The 23,228-nt window shown below is 37.2% G+C and overlaps 1 protein-coding gene across 2 annotated transcripts in view; it reads right to left on the bottom strand.

Annotated features, from left to right (window-relative positions):
* The window catches only part of Tti1 (Telo2 interacting protein 1), a 600,292-nt gene that overhangs the window by 339,030 nt on the left and 238,034 nt on the right, over positions 1-23,228 (bottom strand). For both annotated transcript variants that reach the window (XR_016547507.1, XM_090382195.1), the window contains exon 9: positions 10,476-10,532. Coding sequence is in view for 1 of the 2 variants with exons in the window: in XM_090382195.1 (XP_090238321.1) it covers positions 10,476-10,532 (57 nt within the window). In the remaining variant the exon portion in view is untranslated. The remainder of the gene's footprint in view (positions 1-10,475; positions 10,533-23,228) is intronic.

Genomic DNA, 23,228 nt, shown 5'->3' with positions numbered 1-23,228 from the left:
CAGTAATCTCAATTACTTCTGCTTTATACAGCAGCCTTCTCATCATGAATTCCAGGTATATAATGTTAAAATTGTTCATCATCATCAGCCATTTTCAATCCATTGCAGGATGAAGGCCTCTACAGCAACTTTCCAGTTCCTTCTGTTTTGAGCACTGGCCATCCATTTACTATCCACAAACTGATGAATTTCATCTATCCATCTCCGCCTTTGTCTTCCAGGTTTTCTTCTAGCTCCTCTTGGATACCATTCTGTTATTTTCTTAGTCCATCTGTCATCATGTCTTCGAGCTAAGTGTCCTGCCCAAGACCATTTTAGTTCTTTGGTTTTGATAAGAATGTCCTCTTGAGTTTGCTGCCTAATCCATGTGTTTCTCTTCTTATCTAGCAGTCTGATTCCCAATATAATTCGTTCCATTCTTCGCTGTGTAGTTCTCAGCTTCTCTTCCATTCTTTTTGTGAGTGCCCAAGTTTCACTTCCATAAGTCATGGTGGGGAGTATACATTGGTTCATTATTTTACGTTTCAGACAAACTGGGATATTGCTCTTCAGTATGTGACTATATTTCCTGAATGCTATCCATCCAAAATTTATTCTTCTCTTGACTTCCAGCCATTTATCATTATTACAGCTAATAACTTGTCCCAGATAAGTATATGACTCCACCTTTTCAATTACTGCTCCTTCAATCATTATTTCCCTTTCTGTGGCAAACTTGTTCATCATTACTTTTCTTTTAGCCATATTCATCTTTAGTCCAAAATCCTTACTAACTCTGCATAACTGATTAAGATTTTCCTCTAATTCTTTGGGATCGTAGCTTATGACCACAATATCATCTGCAAATTGTAAATGGTTTAGGTATTCTCTGTTCACATTGACTCCTTTCTGCGACCAGTCTAATCTTCTGAAAGCTTCCTCAAGGGCAGCAGTAAACATATTCGGAGATATTGTGCTTCCTTATCGAACCCCTTTCTCGATTTAAAATTTTCTACTGTCTTTGTCTAGTCTAATAAATTAGGTAGCACTCTCATATATTTTGTTCAAAATCATAATATATGGGGTATCTATGCCTTGTCTTTCCAGTGCCCGAAACATTGCCTTATGCTGTATGGAGTCAAATGCCTTTTCATAATCCACAAATGCCAGGCATAATGGTGTTTTATATTCATTTGCTTTCTCCATAGCTGTGATATTACGTGAAGGTGATCCCTAGTTGAGAATCCTGTCCTAAAGCCAGCTTGCTCTTTTGGTTGATTCTCACGAAGTATTCTTTCTAATCTGTTAGTAATGACCCTTGTGAACAACTTGTAGATGTGGGATAACAAGCTAATTGGTCTATAATTTCCAATTTCTGATTTATCTCCTTTATTATATGCAGCAAAACTATGATTGCATTATTCCACTGCTTAGGCGTCGCACCTTTTCTTATGAACTTTGTGAAGAGCTTTGCTAGTTTTTGTGTTATGTCTCTTCCTCCCAATTTTAACAATTCTACAGTAACTTCATCTTCCCCTGGGGCTTTCTGATTCTTCATTTTCTTCAATGCATGTTCTACCTCATCAGGAAGAATATCAGGTATGTCGTATGTGTTGCTACTTTGCAATCCATCTTCCCCACTGCTGGCATCATTCCCCTGCTCCTTGTATAATTCTCTATAGTAGTCTTCTGCTATTTGAATTATGCCTTATCTGCTGTTTATAAGTACACCATCGCTATTCTTCAGTTTCAGTATTATTTGTCTTTCTGTATTACTACTCATGGCTGCTGATTTAAATCCTTTGTTTTCCCTTAATGCTTGTTCTACTTTTCTTGTGTTAAATCTTCTTATGTCCTCTCTGAGTCTCTTTCTAATGGCTTTGCATAACTCAGTATACTCAATTTTCTCCCTGTCAGTGTTTTTCTTGCTCTTCATTTGTCGTCTTCGGTTCATCATGACAAGTGTTTCTTGACTAATTTTTTCTTCTTTGGATTTCTTTTTCCCTATAGGTTTTTTGGGCTTTATCACTTTCAGAAAGTTGTAATATTCCTCGTCGATATCTTGGTCCTGAGCAGTCTGCAGAAGCTCAAGCTTGTTCTTAAGTTCCAGTACATACTGCTTTTTCTCCTCCTCTGTTATCTCAAACACCTTTGTATTATTTACTCGAGTCAGTTTTTTCCTTTCCTTTCCTACATCTATATCAAGTGTACATCTTACCATTCTGTGATCACTTCCAACATTTACGTTATTCAGGACGGTAACATCATTCACAATATATCTTCTGTTAGTGAGGATGAAGTCGATTTTATTAGTAGTTAATCCATTTGGACTTTTCCATGTCCACTTTCTGTTCACCCTTTTCTTGAAAAAAGTGTTCATTATTGACAGTCCTTGAGATTCTGCAAATACCACAAGTCTTTTACCTCTTTCATTTCTTTCACCAATTCAAAAATTTCCTATAGTTCCCCTTTCTGTGCTGTTTTGTCTTTTTCTAACCTTAGCATTGAAGTCCCCCATAATAATAGTGTAGTGGGTTTTCTGCTCATCTAGAAGACTCTCAATTTCGGTGTACATTTCTTTAACCTCTTCATCATCATGGCTCGATGTTGGTGCATAAATCATTAAAATCTTTAGCTTGTACCTCTTAGAAATCTTGAGCATTAGTCTTGACACCCTTGGTGATGTATTTTTGAATTCCAAAATGTTGTTTTTAAAATCTTTATGGACCAGAAACCCAACTCCACCTTCATTCCTTTCACTGTTTCCATTGGTGTGTACAGCAGATTTCCACTTGATAAACTTATAAGTAATTCATTTCTTCTTGTTGTTTCAGCCAAACCGATGATATTCCAATTCACATTTTCTAATTCCTTTTCCAGCTCTAATATCCTGTCTTCACCGATGAGTGATCTTATGATATAACAGGCCAAGTTCAGTTTCCGTGCATGGCAGCCTAGTCGTACCCAAAGATTCTTAGCACCCTCTTCTTCCACTCTGATCCTCTCGCTGCTGTAAGAGGGAGAGTGAAAGCTGCTGGGGACTGAGGGCCATTTGTTTTCTCGTGCTGTCATATGGAGCAGGGTTTGGTCTCTTCCTCTTCACGCTGGCCAGGCATCTTGAAGAGAACCACTCTACACGTTTGTTGCCACCTAAGTGACGTAACAGGGCTTACCACCGAGAAGGTGTGCATGAGTGGATTTTGGGGAGGCAGGCCAACCGGACTTCTCCTAAATCTTCTGTAATAGAGAGATATTGGATCCATCAGTGTTTTAGGCTGAGTGTCTGATAACACACAGGATACCTGTTCCCCTCTAAGCCCCTTAAAATTGTTACCTGCATCCAACTGTTTTCATGACTACATCACAGTAATTTACCAAACTGGTCAGGCATCACCTCCCCTTAACAAACCCATGCTAGGATCATTCTTATTGAGGTAGTCCTGAATTGCATCCTGCACAACAGATTCCATGTTCCTTACCACAGAATTCAAACTCACTGGCTTAGAGTTACGCAACTTCTCTTTAACACAACCTCTATGTACTGGGGAGACATTTATACTTCTCCAGTGCAAGGGGATGCTCCCATTAATATTCCTAACAGGGTGATTCACTACCAGTGCGACAAACTTGCAGGAGGTGTAGGGGGCACAAAGACGAATCGGAATCACATAGCATTGCAGGGTCTGAAATGCCTTCATCATGCGGTACAGGACGTTGAACGGGAGGTCGCGTGAACAACGATCCTGCTGGAAGTGAGCATTTGCGAACCGTTTCTGTTGAAGAAACCAAGTAGCAAATATCCTCTGGAGTGGATAATCCACAGGCTCCGATGATTGGACGCGTTGCAGATGGTATGAACTCATTTGGTTTGTTGGCAGTATCCTCCATAGAGTGGATTGGGAAATACTCAATCGTTGGCCTATCGCTTGAGTACTCATACTCGGATTGCCTTCTGCAAAACGTAGGACATTCTCCTCATTCGCTCTAGATCCATGGTACCTCTCGTTAAACAACCAGTCTTACGTAACCTTCTGTGCACATGTGCGAAAATCATATGATGAGGAGCACGCCTGTGCGGGAAACATTCCTGGTACAAGCGCAGAGTGGCGCGCCCGTTACAGTCTGCAGCTCCATACGCGAGGTGCATGTCGGCCAGTTCAACATTTGAATACTCATCCATCCTACTGCCTCGAGAACCGGTTCGCAAATGCTGACTTCCAGCGGATCACTGTTCACACGACCTCCTGTTCAATGTCCTCTACCGCATGACGAAGGCATTTTGAACCCTACAATGCTATGTGATTCCGATTCGTCTTTGTGCCCCCTACACCTCCTGCAAGTTTGTCACACTGGTAATGAATCATCCCGTATATATCATCTACCCCACGAACTCTGGCCTCCTTTAACGTCAGCAGCTTTTCTAACAAATGCTTCTCTGAGAACGTCATATTTATTTTCAGAAATCTGAGCTCTTTAACATTTCCCAAAGATCTGAACTTGCTTTTGTTTGGAAGTATTGTTGAAAAATATCTATTTAACACATCAGCCATTACCTGCTAGGCTTTCTCGTGACCTTCCAATCTGACTAGTTAAGAGACCTATTTAAATTACTCTCTTTCTTTTTTCGTATTCACATATGAGAAGAACATCTTGTCCCTGCAGTAAGCTCTTTTTTACGAGTGCTCTGTCACAATCTGTTTTTTGTTGCATATTCTCTTATAATGCACATTAGAGTCCTGCATCAGGCCAGGAACCTATAGGTTACTGTAATGTGGGTTGGAGTTAAGGTACAATTCCAGTTTTTGAATGCAACGAATTTTTAGCCAACCCTTCCCCCATATATCATTAATATTGTTGATGATTGATTTATTGCACTATCATCATCAGCCTTTTTCAATCCACTGCAGGATGAAGGCCTCTCCAGTAACTTTCCAGTTCATTCTGTTTTGTGCAATGGCCATCCATTTACTACCCACAAACCCATGAATTTCATCTGTCCATCTCTGCCTTTGTCTTCCAGGTTTTCTTCTAGCTCCTCTTGGGTACCATTCTGTTATTTTCTTAGTCCATCTGTCATCATGTCTTCGAGCTATGTGTCCTGCCCAAGACATTTTAGTCCTTTAGTTTTGATAAGAATGTCCTTTACTTGAGTTTGCTACCTGATCCATGTGTTTCTCTTCTTATCTAACAGTCTGATTCCCAATATAATTCATTCCATTCTTCACTGTGTAGTTCTCAGCTTCTTTTCCATTCTTTTGGTGAGTGCCCAAGTTTCACTTCCATAAGTCATGGTGGGGAGCATACACTGGTTCATTATTTTATGTTTCAGACCAATTGGGATATTGCTCCTGAGTATGTGACTATATTTCCTGAATGCTATCCATCCAAAATTTATTCTTCTCTTGACTTCCAGCCATTTATCATTATTACAGCTAATGACTTGTCACAGATAAGTATATGACTCCACCTGTTCAATTACTTCTCCTTCAATCATTATATCCCTTTCTGTGGCACACTTGTTCATCATTACTTTTGTTTTAGCCATATTCATCTTTAGTCCTAAATTCTTACTAATTGTGCATAACTGATTAAGATTTTCCTCTAATTCTTTGGGATCGTGGCTTATGACCACAATGTCATCTGCAAATCGTAAATTGTTTAGGTACTCTCCGTTCACATTGACTCCTTTCTGCGACCAGTCTAATCTTCTGAAAGCTTCCTCGAGGGCAGCAGTAAACACCTTCGGAGATATTGTGTCTCCTTGTCGAACTCGTTTCTAAATTTTAAATTTCTTACTGTCTTTGGCTACTCTATTAAAGGAGGTAGCATTCTCATATATAATTTCTTCAAAATCATAATATGTGGGGTATCTATGCCTTATCTTTCCAGTGCCCGAAACATTGCCTTATGCTGTATGGAGTCAAATGCCTTTTCATAATAATCCACAAATGCCAGGCATAATGGTGTTTTATATTAATTTGCTTTCTCTATTAGCTGTGATATTACGTGAAGGTGATCCATAGTTGAGAATTCTGTCCTAAAGCCAGCTTGCTCTTTCGGTTGATTCTCATCAAGTATTCTTTCTAATTTGTTAGTAATGACCCTTGTGAACAACTTGTAGATGTGGGATAACAAGCTAATTGGTCTATAATTTCCAATTTCTGATTTATCTCCTTTCTTATGCAGCAAAACTATGATTGCATTATTCCACTCCTTAGGCATCACACCTTTTCTAAAGCATTTTGTGAAGAGTCATGCCAGTTTTTGTGTCATGTCTCTTCCTCCCAATTTTAACAACTCTACAGTAACTTAATCTTCCCCCCGGGGCTTTCTGATTCTTCATTTTCTTCGAAGCATGTTCTACCTCATCAGGAAGGATATCAGGTATGTTGTATGTGTTACTAATTTGTGATCCATCTTCCCTACTGCTGGCATCATTCCCTCGTTCCTTGTATAACTCTTTATAGTAGTCTTCTGCTATTTGAATTATGCCTTCTCTGCTGTTTATAAGTACACCATCACTGTTGTTCAGTTTCAGTATCATTTGTCTTTCTGTATTACTGCTCATGGCTGCTGATTTAAATCCTTTGTTTTCCCTTAATGCTTGTTCTACTTTTCTTGTGTTAAAATTTTCTTATGTCCTCTCTGGGTCTCTTTCTAATGGCTTTGAATAACTCAGTATACTAAATTTTCTCCTTGTCAGTGTTTTTCTTGCTCTTCATTTGTCGTCTTAAGTTCATCATGACAAGTGTTTCTTCACTAATTTTTTGTTCTTTGAATTTCTTTTTACCTATAGGTTTCTTGGGCTTTATCACTTTCAGAAAGTTGTAATATTCCTCGTCGATATCTTGGTACTGAGCAGTCTGCAGAAGCTCAAACTTGTTCTTCAGCACTATTACACTATTACAATGTATAAAAAATTCAAGACAAATTTTCTTAATATCAGGTGGGTTTTTTTTTTTTTTTTTTTGTGCAGGTTTCTGGTACCATTTCTCTAAGAACACTTAGAGAAATGGTACCAGATGGTACTAAGAGAAATGGTACTAAGAGGACTAATGCACATATAACTCAGAATCACATGATTACTGTAACTGTCCCGTGCTTGTTTGTTTTCTTTTTTTAACTTCACCAGTCATCCATTTTGGCATCTTACATTTATGGAACTTGACCACTGATATACATTCAAGATTTATCTTCAGAGCCACATTTGCAGCTCTGAGGATAAATTCCTTGAATATATCCCATAGTATATGGGATGTATCTGATACTATACAGTAGTCTCTTCAGTTTGATACTCTTCAGTCTACTGAGCCCAAGAAATATATTTCCTTTATAGTCCCCCCTCTTGATATTAAATACCTTGCATTTATTTTTGATCACACAGGTTTCTTTAGATAAAACCCATTTTGTGATAGTGTGGCCACTGACTGCTACTGGCTCCACCACTGCCAAGTTTTGTATGTAGTTACATTCCTCAGTGAGAACCAGATCTAGGATATTATGGCATTTCTGGTACATGTATTCCAGTCTACAAGAGTTAGGCTGAAGTAACCCAAAACAAGACACATACTCACTAGCCCATTCAATCTGCCTAAAGCGATTTTTGTTGTATACCTCAAAGTCATTTGGCCTGTGACAAACCCAACCTATCATGTTCCCTTTACCACATACTTGCCACCTTCAGGCAGTTTTTGATGAGAAACATCACTGTTCCCTCTATCCCTCCCTATCTTTCCTAAGGAGAGACTGGAGGAATGGAGGGGCAGGGAAGCAATGCTTACAAATGCCCAATATTCACCAAAATGAGATGTTGCATTTTGCATCTCTTGAGTGGCACCAAGTCTTATTAAGCCCAACTACACCGGCAATTGTTGAACGATAAAAAACTCAAATTCATTTCATTTAATTACCATATTTCTGGCATTAAACAGACAAGTATATAGCGAGACAAAGATAAATACTTCTATAGACCAATTAAGTTTTGTACTTCACTGCTTTTGACAACCCTGAATATCCCTTACAGTTACCTAAAAAGGGTGTTCAGGTTTATCCTATATCGTCCTAGAGTGTTTATAGATTTTACCGTTATTTCAGTGGTTTAATGGTGGCACAAAAGCTCTGAGAGAGGGAGCAAGTATAGTTTCCTCTCATGCCACTGACCTGAGTTGAGTGTGTGTGTGTGTGCCCAAATTTCTTAATCCTCAAACTAATAGTTTCCCTGAATCCATATTGCATCCTCAATGGCATTAACAAAAAACCCTTGCCCCACCCTATTTAAATAAATATCATTTTTACAGAATAAATTCTATTAACTAAGCCATACTCAGAAAAATCCCCCCCCCCATATAAGCTTACCAGAGTCCAAGCCATTATGAGCTGATAAAGTTTTTTTTTTTTTGGAATAATCCTTTGAATCCACAATAAAAAAAACACTTGACTTCTATTCTCTATTAAGTAGCACAGAGGCGAAAGGAAAGTAAAATAAAATGACGAATTGTAGTTAAACTAGGTTTAATGTTAAATATGATAAACATTAAAAACAGAATATGTTAGATATATTACAGTAACCAGTAATACAAAAAACTTTGTATTCAGTGTACATAAAGGGCACTGGTTACATTCAGGCAACGTAAAGCCCAAAAGTTTTTTGTATGCTGAATATGGTGCTGTTTCTTGTATTCTGTCTATCTTGTGAACTCCTCTGACCATTTGGTCATCCCGGAGTATAAAGAGATATATATATATATATTTTTATTACTGGTTACTGTACGTATCTAACATATTCTGTTTTTACTGTTTATCGTATTTAACATTAAACCTAGTTCAACAACAACTTGTCATTTTATTTTACTTTCTGTTCCACTCTGTGCTACATAACAGAGAATATAGAATAATGAATTCAGAGCACGTAGGCCTTTTTACCTACCAACATTTGACTTATGTATCACCAAACAAAAGAATTTGAAAATTTGAGCACTGGTTATCACACATGGAATAATACTATCTCTAAAACTTTTTAATGTGCACTTTTAACTTTCAATGGTATTTATTTTTTCTCAATATCATTTTGTTTCATGTTCGACAATAGAAATACTATTGAAAAATAGCAAAGTAGGGAAACAGAACTACTGTTGCTAACATCCAGCAAAATTCAACAAATTTGCATGAAATTAGCATTAGTATTTGTTGATGCATATGATGCAAGAAAGCAAGTTTATACAGCATCAGCCAAAAAAAAATAAATAAATAAAAATACCCTTCCCATTTCGCCCATCCGGTCACTCCAAATGTTTGTCTAGTTCAGCCTTAAATTTATTTAAACTATCAACTTCCACAACAACAGATGGAAGTCTGTTCCAGCAATCAACTACCCACTGGCTAAAGGAAAACTTCTGCACATCTATTCTACAACTGTCATTCCTCAATTTGAATCTATGCCCCCTCAGGTTCTTAGTCTGAGCATGAGGAAGTATCCCATCAGCATTGATGCCTGCTTAAACCATTCAAGGCCTTATACACCTCAATCAGGTCACCTCACAGGTGCCTAGTCTCCAGATGCCGCAACTTTCAAAACTTAAGCCTTTCTTCGTAAGTGTACCCTTTGTTCCTCTCACCAATCTTGCTGCCCTTCTCTGTACTCGTTCTAGCAACTCTACATCCTTCCTAAAATGAAGCCTCCAGACCTGTACGCGATACTCAAGGTGTGGCGTGACCATTGTCTTATACAAAGGAATAATCACCTCCTTGTCCCTGAAAGCAAAATTCCTATATATCATTGACAAAACTCCATGACCTGCTCTGGCCGTCCATCTGCACTGCTCAGACAACTTCATATCTGACTGCACAATTACCTGCAGGTCTTTTTCATTCTCCACCTCCCTGAAGGTGAAATGGTGAGCAAATGTCATGGACTGTATTTCAGAATACTTTTCTGATATAGTAAATTAAAAATATTTAATCACTTACCTTAACAAACATATAAACTATAAAGTTAGCCGTGAAAGCTAAAACAAACTTGCAAGTAAATTGACAGTTAAGTGATTAATGCAATACGTTAGTCGAGTAAAACATTATTTGTATATTATAATGCAGATAATGTTTTCTTAATACATTCAACAATTAAAAATATTATTGCTTAGCTAAGAATATAAAAGTTCACTTTCTTCAAGTTTTTAAAAGAGCTCATCAAGAAGTGACCTAACCAACACATTAATGATCTCTCTACTTTCCAAGTAATAAAACAATTAAGAATTATTATTATAACTAAATACAGACACCTTCCTTTAATGGAATCATACTTTAACTACCATTTTTAATAATTTTATTTTTTCATTCTTTACATTTTTATTCATTATCTAACTTTGGCTTTAGTATGAAAATTCATTAAGAGAAACAAAGACTTAATGTGGATAATTTTAGTTAGTTCAGGTTTAATTTCTAGATCTAATCTTTTCATATTCACTTGAAACATATGGATTAGAGGTGAGTCACCATACCTAAAAGTTGAAGGTATCCATATAACAGACTAAGAGTAATCAACATCTCATCATCACCTGGGGGGGGAAAAATCCAGTAAACTAACAGATTCTAAAATTCATAATTTCATTAGTAATGAAAGGAAAATTATGTAAATTTTAAATCAAAATATATTTTGTCAAAGTATACATTGACTTTTTGTCAAAATATAGTTGACAAAAAAAGGTTAGGTGGCACACAAAAATTGTTCAAATATAGTTAGAGATAACATGATATTTTTTTTTTTTTTTTTTTTTTTTTGTCCTAAATTAGAAATGCTCAAAATGATTCTACTACCAGTGAAGTCAAATCACAAATTCAGTACTAGGAAATGAAGCTGATTCATTTCCTGGCAATAGGTATTAGTTAAGCAATTTTCCCATATTTTATGTTTGATATATTCCACTGTTTATTTTATTATAGTCTACTATGATTGTCCTATATAGATTTAATTAATGAACTCAAACTGTACTTCATAGTCATAACTTAAATGAATTACATTTGATTAAAAATAAAATGTTTTTAAATGGCTTTTCAGCGAAGATAAAGAAAGACAGCAAACTATCAGACAAACTGGTTTGCCATTACCACAGTTTCTCCCTGCATTCTTGGTAAACAGAAGTTACATGTTATCAGTAGCAGCAGCACAAGTCAAGAAGGATATACTAATCACACGTAGGCATGACAGATGATAACATCACAGCGTTAAGCGACTGATTGATGTTATGTGGTGGACAAAAAAACTACATCACTTGTGAATTTTGCAAATAATGTGCTTTGCATTTGTTAGCTGGGATATCTATCTCTGTGAATGAAATCCAATAAAAAGACTCCACTTGATATGCCTAATTACCACAGATATCTTCCCAAATGGAAAAATGTATAATTAATGGAAATATGAGAAATCATGCAAATGGCAATCATGACAACCAAACATACATTTTATTGCATTTATATGTACAAACTGAAATGACAAGTTAATGTAACTATTATCTACTGCAAATCAGCAATATAAGTCCTCAATATTTTGTTGTTCCTCCTTGAGCTGCAATTACAGCCTTCCAACGATCTGGCATAGAGTTAATTAACTTGTGGATGTTTGTTGTTCGTTTGTTTGTTTGTTATTTGGTTTTTAGGAGCATTAGCAACTAAGACCATATTGCTCCAGGGATATGCAGTGGTCATTCCCTGACTTTTCCGCATCCTCCATATTTGGTGATCACGGGCTCAAACCCCAGTCTAATCAAGAAGCGTGTGCTACGCACTACTGCTCCTGCCCACCTAGCTATGGAGGCTCCAACTTCTGGACATACGGTTGCCCAATTACCTAGTACCACACCCTTACAATGCTGTCCTCCAGCTGAATCTTACTTGTTGGCTTCTTCTGAGCAATTTTAGACAACATTATGTACCAGCAATTTTTAATAGGGTTCAAATCTAGACTGTTGCCAGGCCAGTCCAACACTGTAATGCCAGCACTTCTGATGTATGACCACACCTTAGGGGAGAAAAACGAAGGAAAACATTGGTGTAAATATGTTTTAAGCCTTGTGAGACAAGAATACAAACTCATCATTAAATCAAAATAGCATAAAACTTACCAATTTTGCTGTGTAGCAGTGCTGAGTCCTGTTGAAAAATGCAGTTTTGCACATCTGTGTGGTGATCCCTAATAACCAGTTTCAGACACTCCTCCAAGATAGCAGTGTAGGTTTCTGCATTCACCGTTCTGTTAATAAACTTAATTCGCCCCATCCCTTTGCTTGTTATGCATTCCCAGACCATCTGACCGGCGGGGAACTTTACAGTTGGTGTTATGCAGTGAGGATGGTATGCCTCCGATTTTCGTCTTCTGACATATCACTTCCCATCCGAGGCATGCAGGTTGAATTTCGATTTGTCAGAAAAGATGGTGTCCCATTGCTCTTTTGTCCATGAAATATGCATTTTAGTCCAAGCAAATTGCTTCTTTCTTATTTGTTGGGTCAACAAAAGCTTCTTTTTTGGGCCAATAGGCATGCAGACCGAATTCCAAGAGCCATCTTTGGATAGTTGGTGCACTTGTTTCAACACCAGAGGCCATCTCAAAGTCGAGTTTTGATCAAGAGCACTAGCATGGTGATTACGAAGGCATAGCCATTTCAAATATTGGTCTTGCGAAGACGTAGTCACTCTCTTACGGTCTGATCCAGATCTTGTCTTCACATCACTGGTTTCACATTTTAATTTCAGCACCCAGAATACTGTTGACTAGTGGCAACCTATTTTATCAGCAATAACACACACAGAAAGCCCTTCCTGGAACAGAGCAACAGCTACATTTTTTTTCTTGGTGTCAACTGAACATATGGAGCCATGCTTACACCTCCGCAAAACAGGATAATAATGAGCGTGTATACCCTTCCAACGCCGTATTTATAAAAACGGCTGTTGCAATACCTTGCAATTACTGTCTGATAGAATACCTTTGCTTTGCAACACACAAAATGACTGTAATCAAACAATATCTGATATGTTTCACTACAAACAATACTTTTTTTAAGGTGATGCAGTTTTTTGTCCACCACTGTATATACCAGGTGGTAATAAAGTAAGTTTCCCTATTCAGAAGACCATAGTGTCAAAACGGTTAGCAATAGTGCTGTGAAAATCGGTGAGTATGTCATTTAGGGTATGGGGAAGCAATTTGTAGAAGAAAAAAAATCAGTTGAAATTTCTGCCACCAGTGGAGAAATTGGTACTGTAAACATGAGATGGAATACTTAACTTAAGATTAGATTTTAATATCAGAACTTAGATATCTACAGATCTTGTTCTATGTGTTCACTTGAGATGACATGAAAATAGAGGACTGCATGCGACGGTTTCACATAGCATCGCATTGGGGATGTTCGCTACATGCTGTTAATGCTTGCTTTCAAATCAAAAAGTGTCTTTATACCATCACAGTAAACTTCTTTCAGGTATCCCCATAGCCAGAAATCACAGGGATTGAGATCTGCTGATCAGGCTGGCCAGAACTGCGGAAAGTCTCTAGAAATGATGCGATCATTTCCGAATGACGAATGGAGCAGTTCCTTCATTTATCGACCAACGTAGGGAGGGGCACCATCTTACATGAACACTACGGTCTCCAAGAATTGCCTTACTTGCACAGCAGGAATAATGTGATCTCTCAGAAGAGTGCAGTACCGTGCACTAGTTACAGTACACCTTACAGGGCCATGAGATGTAGACTCTTCAAAGTAAAATTGGCCAATTATAAACTCTGCTGTGAATCCACACCATATTATAATGTATGGACTTTGTAGTGGTCTTTCATTCACAGCAGATAGAAGATAAGTTCCCTGTATTCAGCAGCTTTGTGCATTTACAGCCCCATGAAGAGTGAAATGACCTCATCAGACCCCAAGATCATTCGTACCCAAGTATCGTCAAGTTCCATATGAGCCAGAAATCATACAGCAAATTCAATTTATTGTTGCTGATCACAAGACATTAGTTCTTGCACTACATGAATCTTGTACGGGAAACAGCGTAAAATTATTCGAAGAACTTTACGTACAATACACCAAGGAAGGTTCAATTCTCTTGACACAACTCTGGCACTACTGACTGGTAGTGTTTTGCATTCCGACCACTGCAACCAGCACTTCATCCACTACCTCCATTCTGATATGTGGTTGTCCCCTGCATGGAATTACACCTAACTTCCGGTTAGGTGTAATTCTTTCGCTTCAAATTTCTCTATTAGTTTTTGAAAAGTTTCTCTATTAGCTTTATGCAAACCTTTAAGTTTCCAATATTCACATAGTGCTGCATTAGCATTACTATTATTCTGGTAGAAGGGTTTTACTAAAAGAGCACATTCCTCATTTGTAAGAGCCATAATGGTTATTGATGGTGGCATTGGCTTTTCTGTTTTTATCTAACAGAATGTCATTTGCCTAAGCAGCATGTCTTGAAGTAAATGGCAACTTTTACATATGTGCGACGCTGTTTTCCCCTGGTGGCAGAAATTTTAACAAATTGTTTTTTCTTCTAAAAATCGCTTCCACTAGATGACAAGACTGCAGCAATAATTCAGACACAGCATGGGTTTGTTAAGGGAAAGTCTTGTCTGACAAATTTTATTGGATATTATGAATTTTTTTTTTTTTTTTTTTTGGTTTTTGGTTTTTTTTGGTGCATTAGCAACTAAGGCCATATTGCTCTGGAATATGCGGTGGTCATTCCCTGACCTTTCCGCATCCTCCGTATTTGGTGGTGACGGGCTCGAACCCTGGTCTAATCAAGAAGCGTGTGCTACGCACTGCTGCTCTTTCCCACCTGGCTACGGAGACGCCGGGATATTATGATGTGGTTATAAAGGAACTGGATGCAAAAAATAATTTTGATATCATATACACCTAATTCTGTTTTTGCACGAACTTTTTTTACACGAATTTGATTTAACACGAATTCAAAATAAATATTTGATTCTCTTTTTACGCGAGTCATTTTGATTTAACACGATTTCTAAGGTTTTTTTTTTTTTATTTGTGGCATACTAGTATCATTTCTATATTACACGCACCAATAGATTGGATAACAGCCAGTGTGTGCGTTTTGAAACGCGTGCTTTTGTTTACCAATGTATACGTCTAGGTATCTATGAATCATCAACGTTTTTTATTGAATTTGGTGCACATCTACGGTATTCGTGCATTGTATCTTCGGAAGACATTTAGTGGTAAGCTCTATTTCAAAGTGAAAGAATCTTTAGTGAAATTTGTGCACATATAAATTTATTAATTTTGCCAATAGTCAATAAATTGTAAGTTCACAAATTTTTCATACCTTTTTTTATTAATTATAACTGAGATATTTTTCAGTAGCCCTCATATAATGTCGAATAATTCGCCTATTACCAAAATGAAAAGGAAAGCGATTTCTTTGGAACTTAAAATTCAAATTTTAGATCGTCTTGCAACTGGACAAGGGGCTACGTCTGTAGGAAAGCATTTTGGTGTACATGAAGCTACCGTAAGAACTATTAAGAAAAATGAAGCTGCAATTAGGAAGTCTGTATGTTCTGGAACAAAAGTAAGTGTTAATTCATCATCATATACAAGAGATATTGTCAAAGAAAAAAATGGAAAAGGCTCTGGTAATATGGATAGAAGATCAGTCACAAAAAAGTAGATGGAAATGCCATTAAGTACCAGTAGATGGAAATGCCATTAAGCAAACAGCACTAAGAATTTACAGACATATTAAAGAAAAGAAGCCAAGCACTTCATCTCAGTTAAACAGAAAGTATGAATTTTCTGCGAGTACAGGTTGGATGACAGAGTTTCTTAAAAGGAATGCTCTTCATAACATAAAAATTAAAGGTGAAACTACATCTGCAGATGAATCGGCTGCTAAAGTATTCCCGCAGGAACTTGCAAAAATTATTGAAGATGGAGGATACACTCCTGATCAAGTGTGGAATGCAGATGAAACTGGTTTCTTCTAGAAACGAATGCCGAACAGAATGTATGTAGCCAAATCGCAGAAAACTGCTGGTGGTTTTAAGGTAGCTAAGGATCGTGTAACCTTATTATTTTCCTCCAACGCTTCAGGAGATCGTATGTTGAAACCACTGCTGGGAAATTGAGCCCTAAACCCACGTTCAATGAAAGGTGTAGATATCAATAAACTGCCTGTTCACGGGATGGCAAACAAGAAGGCCTGAGTGACCACTGCTATCTTTACAGAATGGTCCAACAAATGTTTCGCCCCAGAAGTCAGACGTTATATGAATTTGAAAGGTCTCGAATTTAAATTTCTTCTGATTCTTGACAATGCACCCGGCCATCCTGTCTTGGAACACCCAAACGTACAAATTTTATTTCTGCCACCTAATACTACATCTTTGATACAACCGCTAGACCAAGGTATAATTGCGACAATTAAAACATACTACGTAAAACGAACATTCCAACACGTTTTGGACAAACTGAATGATGAAACACTAACAGTCGTTGATGTGTGGAAGAAATTCTCAATTATGGATTGTATCAATCAAGTTGGATTAGCGTTAACTGAATTAAAACCAGCAAATTTAAATGCATGTTGGAAAGCGGTTTGGCCACAATGTGTAAAAAGCAAAGATCCCATCATCCCTAATACGACCGAATTTCCCAACATCATTACAATGGCACACAAAATTGGTGGAGAAGGATTCGATGATCTATCGTTTGAAGATACTGATCAATTGTTAACCGACAAAGCTCTAAGCGAAGATGAAATATTAGAGGTTGTCCTTGGGACTCCTTATCCCACAGAACGTAGTGATAATGAAGAAATTGATCCTGTTCTAAATGCAGATTTAATAAAAGAAGGTCTGGAACTGGCCAGAAAATTAGGTAATCATTTTGTCAAACATGACCCTAGTGAGGAACGCGCTGGGAAGTTTCAACGTGAACTGAAGTTGTTGACAGCCTCTTACAGAGAATTATATAACGCCCTAACCAAAACACGAACACAACGATTAATAACTGAATTCGTTCGTAAAACCGGTGAAACATCAGCACCAGAGGAGACTCGTGCTGATTTTGCTCAAGAGATCACAGAAAGAATTTCATTAATAGAGGAAAAAGACGATGTCCACAACATTTCTAGTGACAGCAGTGATATTCCAGTCGTACGCAAACGTATGCGCCGTTTATTATCAGAAAGTGAAAATGAATAAAATCTTGTTATGTGTAAAACAGATTTTTTTTGTTAATGAAGAATTTTTTTCATTTTATATGCATATAAATTTACTTTAATACATTTTCATTACATATTATTACATGTGTATTTTGTTGAAATAAAATAATAAGCTTAAAATGAATATTTTTATGTTTTTTTTAAATTATTTTTATTGATTTTTTAGATCCGGAACCAATCTTCTTTTCTTCCATAAATACAATGTCTTTTTTTACACAAATTTTTTTACACGTATTTTTCAGGAACGTATCTATCGTGTAAAAACAGAATTAGGTGTACTTGGATTTCAGGAAAGCTTTTGACACTGTTGCACATGGAAGACTACTGTACAAATTGGAGCAGAATGGTATTAAGGGTAAGTTGCTACAATGGATTAAAGGATGGTTGAGTGGGAGAAGGCAGAGGGTGGTAATCAATGGGTGCTGCTCTTCGTGAACTAATGTTATTAGAGGAGTCCCACTGGGTTCGGTGTTGGGTCCACTATTATTTTTTATATTTATCAATGATATTGATGAAGGTATATCAGGCTTAATGTCGAAGTTTGCAGATGATACAAAGGTTGGCAGGGTTGTTAATGACAGTAATGGCAGTGTGCTACTGCAACAGTATCTAAAAAAATTTGGGAAGATGGGCTGAGAAGTGGCAACTGAAGTTTAACATTCGCTTGCTTTCTTGAATCACATGCCACTATACTATTATTACTACATACCCACCGATTTTCACAGTGCTAACTCTAAACATTTTGGCACATCAGGTCTCCTGAATAGGGAAACTTATTTTATAACCACCTGGTATATAAAGAATCTTTCTTTCTTTTCCTATTATTTCCTAACCTTTAAAGTTAGGTAAGGAAACCTTTCCTATTATTTCCTAACCTAACTTTTAAGGTCAGGTTATGAAATATAACGGAAAATAAAGAAACCTTTTCCTTTTTTTCCTAACCTATCCTTTAAGGTTTAGGATTGGGAAACCTAATTAAAGGATAGGTTAGAAACCTACAAAGAAATCAGTAAGATGGTTTTTCAAATAGCAGATGCATTCGAACTCCAATAATTTGCTTTTAATAATGATTAATAACTAATCATTACATTGTCTGTCACACCCAAGTGTCAATCAGTACATTGTTCTTCACTTGTACTGCCACTACTGATAACACACACCATCTGTTTACCGAGAATGCCACTACTGATAACACACACCATCTGTTTACCGAGAATGCAGGGAGAAACTGCGGTAGTGGAAAATCAGTGTAGTTCTTTTGTTGGCTTTCTTTACCTTAGCCGGCTTTTCTTAAGTATTTTTTCTCACTAAGGCTCTTCCCTCCCTCCATTCAAAAGAAGCAAAGAATAATTCAGTGATAACTGTCTCTAAACAAATTGTCTGGTGAAATTCCCAGTAATGATGTTAGTGACAATCTTATTCACATCTACATAAGTTAAATAATGGCTTCAACAACGTTTTTATCTGATCTGCAATTCTTTTGGATATTTCTTCTTCACGCTGGTTCTCTGAGTACTGAGAAAAAAAAAGGTAAATTTAATATCATGGTACAATTAGTCCCAATTGGGCGACTGGAATGATATAAGATCTGGTGAGAATCTACTAATTTTCTGGCGCCTCCGTAGCCAGGTGGGCAGGAGCAGCAGTGCGTAGCACACGCTTCTTGATTAGACCGGGGTTCGAGCCTGTGACCACCAAATACGGAGGATGCAGAAAGGTCTGGGATTGACCATCGCATATCCCCGGAGCAATATGGCCTTAGTTGCTAATGCTCCTAAAAACCAAATAACAAAACAAACTAATTTTCTAAACACCAATTTTGTCATCCTGACAGCGCTGAATCTCAGATGTAGAATACCAGAATGTAGTACTTGAACAGAACAGGAAATCATAAAATAGGCTAACGTCAATGCAGGCATCCCATAGCAAAATAAAATCACCTCTCTATTGTTGCTATATTTATTGCAGGTGAGTAGTCCCAGCAACATGTTTAATGGTGAGATGGAGGACCCAATTTCAGTGCAAAAGCTAATTTTCGAAAAAATTATGGTGAGATTGAGGACCCAATTTCAGTGCAAAAGCTAATTTTCGAAAAAATTATGGTGAGATGGACGACCCAACGTAAGATCACTCATCGGTGAAGACAGGTTATTAGAGCTGGAAAAGGAATTAGAAAATGTGAATTGGAATATCATCGGTTTGGCTGAAACAAGAAGAAATGAATCACTTATAAGTTTATCAAGTGGAATTCTGCTGTACACCAATGGAAACAGTGAAAGGAGTGAAGGTGGAGTTGGGTTTCTGGTCCATAAAGATTTTAAAAACAACATTTTGGAATTCAAAAGCACATCACAAAGGGTGTCTAGACTAATACTCAAGATTTCTAAGAGATACAAGCTAAAGGTTATAATGATTTATGCACCAACATCGAGCCATGATGATGAAGAGGTTGAGAAATGTACACCGAAATTGAGAGTCTTCTAGATGAGCAGAAAACCCACTACACTATTATTATGGGGGACTTCAATGCTAAGGTTGGAAAAAGACAAAACAGTGCAGAAAGGGGAACTATAGGAAATTTTGGAATTGGTGAAAGAAATGAAAGAGGTGAAAGACTTGTGGAATTTGCAGAATCTCAAGGACTGTCAGTAATGAACACTTTTTTCAAGAAAAGGGTGAACAGAAAGTGGACATGGAAGAGTCCAAAGGGATTAACAACTAATGAAATCGACTTCATCCTCACTAACAGAAGATATATTGTGAATGATGTTACCGTCCTGAATAAGGTAAATGTTGGAAGTGATCACAGAATAGTAAGATGTACACTTGATATAGATGTAGGAAAGATTGACTCGAGTAAATAATACAAAGGTCTTTGAAATAACAGAAGAGGAGAAAAAGCAGTATGTACTGGAACTTAAGAAGTTTGAGCTTCTGAAGACTGCTCAGGACCAAGATATCGATGAGGAATATTACAACTTTCTGAAAGTGATAAAGCCCAAGAAACCTATAGGGAAAAAGAAATCCAACGAAGAAAAAATTAGTCAAGAAACACTTGTTATGATGAACCGAAGGTGAAAAATGAAGAGCAAGATAAATACTGACAAGGAAAAAATTGAGTATACTGAGTTATGCAAAGCCATTAGAAAGAGACTCAGAGAGGACATAAGAAGATTTAACACAAGAAAAGTAGAACAAGCATTAAGGGAAAACAAAGGATTTAAATCAGCAGCCATGAGCAGTAATACAGAAAGACAAATGATACTGAAGAATAGCAATGGTGTACTTATAAACAGCAGAGAGGGCATAATTCATATAGCAGAAGACCACTATAGAGAATTATACAAGGAGCGAGGGAATGATGCCAGCAGTGAGAAAGATGGATTGCAAAGTAGCAACACATACAACATACCTGATATTCTTCCTGATGAGGTAGAACATGCATTGAAGAAAATGAAGAATCAGAAGCCCCGGGGGAAGATTAAGTTACTGTAGAGTTGTTAAAATTGGTAGGAAGAGACATAACACAAAAACTGGCATGGCACTTCAAAGTGCATCCGAAAAGGTGTGACGCCTAAGCAGTGGAAAAATGCAATCAGTTTTGCTGCATAAGAAAGGAGATAAATCAGAAATTGGAAATTATAGACCAATTAGCTTGTTATCCCACATCTACAAGTTGTTCACAAGGGTCATTACTAACAGATTAGAAAGAATACTTGATGAGAATCAACTGAAAGGGCAAGCTGGCTTTAGGACAGGATTCTCAACTAGTGATCACCTTCACGTAATATCACAGCTATGGAGAAAGCAAATGAATATAAAACACCATTATGCCTGACATTTGTAAAAGGTATTTGACTCCATACAGCATAAGGCAATGTTTAGGGCACTAGAAAGACAAGGCATAGATACCCCACATATTATGATTTTGAAGAAAATATATGAGAGTGCTACCTCCTTTATTAGACTAAACAAAGACAGTAGGAAATTTAAAATTTAGAAACGAGTTCGACAAGGAGACACAATATCTCCAAAGGTGTTTACCACTGCCCTTGAGGAAGCTTTCAGAATATTAGACTGGTCGCAGAAAGGAGTCAATGTGAAGGAGAGTGCCTAAACCATTTACGATTTGCAGATGACATTGTGGTCATAAGCCACGATCCCATAGAATTAGAGGAAAATCTTAATCAGTTATGCACAGTTAGTAAGGATTTTGGACTAAAGATAAATATGGCTAAAACAAAAGTAATGATGAACAAGTATGCCAGAGAAAGGGAAATAATGATTGAAGGAGCAGTAATTGAAAAGGTGGAGTCATATATTTATCTGGGACACGTTATTAGCTGTAATAATGATAAATGCCCGGAAGTCAAGAGAAGAATAAATTTTGGATGGATAGCATTCAGGAAATATAGTCACATACTGAAGAGTAATATCCCAGTTTGTCTGAAACGTAAAATAATGAACCAATGAAACTCCCCACCATGACTTATGGAAGTGAAACTTGGGCACTCACAAAAAGAATGGAAGAGAAGCTGAGAACTACACAGCGAAGAATGGAACGAATTATATTGGGAATCAGAATGTTAGATAAGAAGAGAAACACATGGATTAGGCAGCAAACTCAAGTAAAGGACATTCTTATCAAAACTAAAGAATTAAAATGGTCTTGGGCAAGACACATAGCTCGAAGACATGATGACAGATGGATTAAAAAAATAACAGAATGGTACCCAAGAGAAGCTGGAAGAAATCCTGGAAGACAAAGGAGGAGATGGATAGATGAAATTCATGAGTTTGTGGGTAGTAAATGGATGGCCAGTGCTCAAAACAGAAGGAACTGGAAAGTTGCTGGAGAGGCCTTCGTCCTGCAGTGGATTGAAAATGGCTGATGATGATGACGGAGGATCCAATGTAAAAGCTAATTCGGTGAACCTGTATGCTGAAGGGAATTGGAAGTAGACAGATACACATTTTGTTCCACATAAAAAAATATTTATTTCAATAATAACTTACATAAAAGACTGAAGAACTTAGCATTAGCATCAGCATTAGCAAAGGCATATGATGCAAGAAAGCAAGCTTATATAGCATCAGCTAAAAAAAAAAAAAAAAAAACCCTTATTTCACCCATCCACTCACTCCAAATGTTTGTCAAGTTCTGCCTTGAATCTATTTAAGCTATCAACTTCTACAATGAAAGATGGAAGTTTGTTCCATCTGTCATAGAAGTTCCATCATCAACCACTCGCTGGCTAAAGGCAAACTTCCGCACATCTATCTTACAACCATCTTTCTAAACTTGCTCTTGGAAACTGGAATCTAGCCATTTCAGCCTCTATTTTTAGCCTTTCCTCAGCAGTATGAAGAAAAGAAATTCAAGAGCAGCAGAATAGACATATTACATGCAGTGTGTATGATCAGTTAGTTAAATGAGTTTAAGGGGTGCTCTTACGAAGAAAGGCTTAAGTTTTGCAAATTACAGTGTCTGGAGACTAGGCACCAGCGAGGTGATCTGATAGAGGTGTATAAAGCCTTGAATGGTTTGAGCATGCTCAATGCTGATGGGATTCTTCCTCTTGCTCAGAATAATCACCTGAGAGGGCATAAATTCAAATTGAGAAAAGACAGATGTAGGATAGACGTGAGGAAATTTGCCTTTAGTGGTTGGTGGAATAAACTTCCATCCCTTGTTGTGGAAGTTGATAGCCTAAATAAGTTTAAGGCTCAGCTGGACAGGTATTTCGAACGAACAGGGGGGTGAAGTGGAAGTGGTTATTTTTTATTTATTTATTTTTTTTTTATTTTTTTTTTTTTGGCTGATGCTGCATAAGCTTGCTTTCTTGCATCAAATGCGTCTACTAATGCTAATGACTTGGATTTACAAGTTACATGCAAGATACATACAAGTTACATACAAACAGATTCTAGACATTATTTCATCTGGTGACAACGAAGAATGCGGTACCATCCCTCCTACATCAGAGAAGGGGACA

The sequence above is a fragment of the Mastigoproctus giganteus genome, chromosome 10, assembly GCF_048544385.1.
Source record: "Mastigoproctus giganteus isolate SK-2022 chromosome 10, ASM4854438v1, whole genome shotgun sequence".
NCBI classification, from domain to species: Eukaryota; Metazoa; Arthropoda; class Arachnida; order Uropygi; family Thelyphonidae; genus Mastigoproctus; species Mastigoproctus giganteus.
This window is presented reverse-complemented; position numbering and strand designations above follow the sequence as displayed.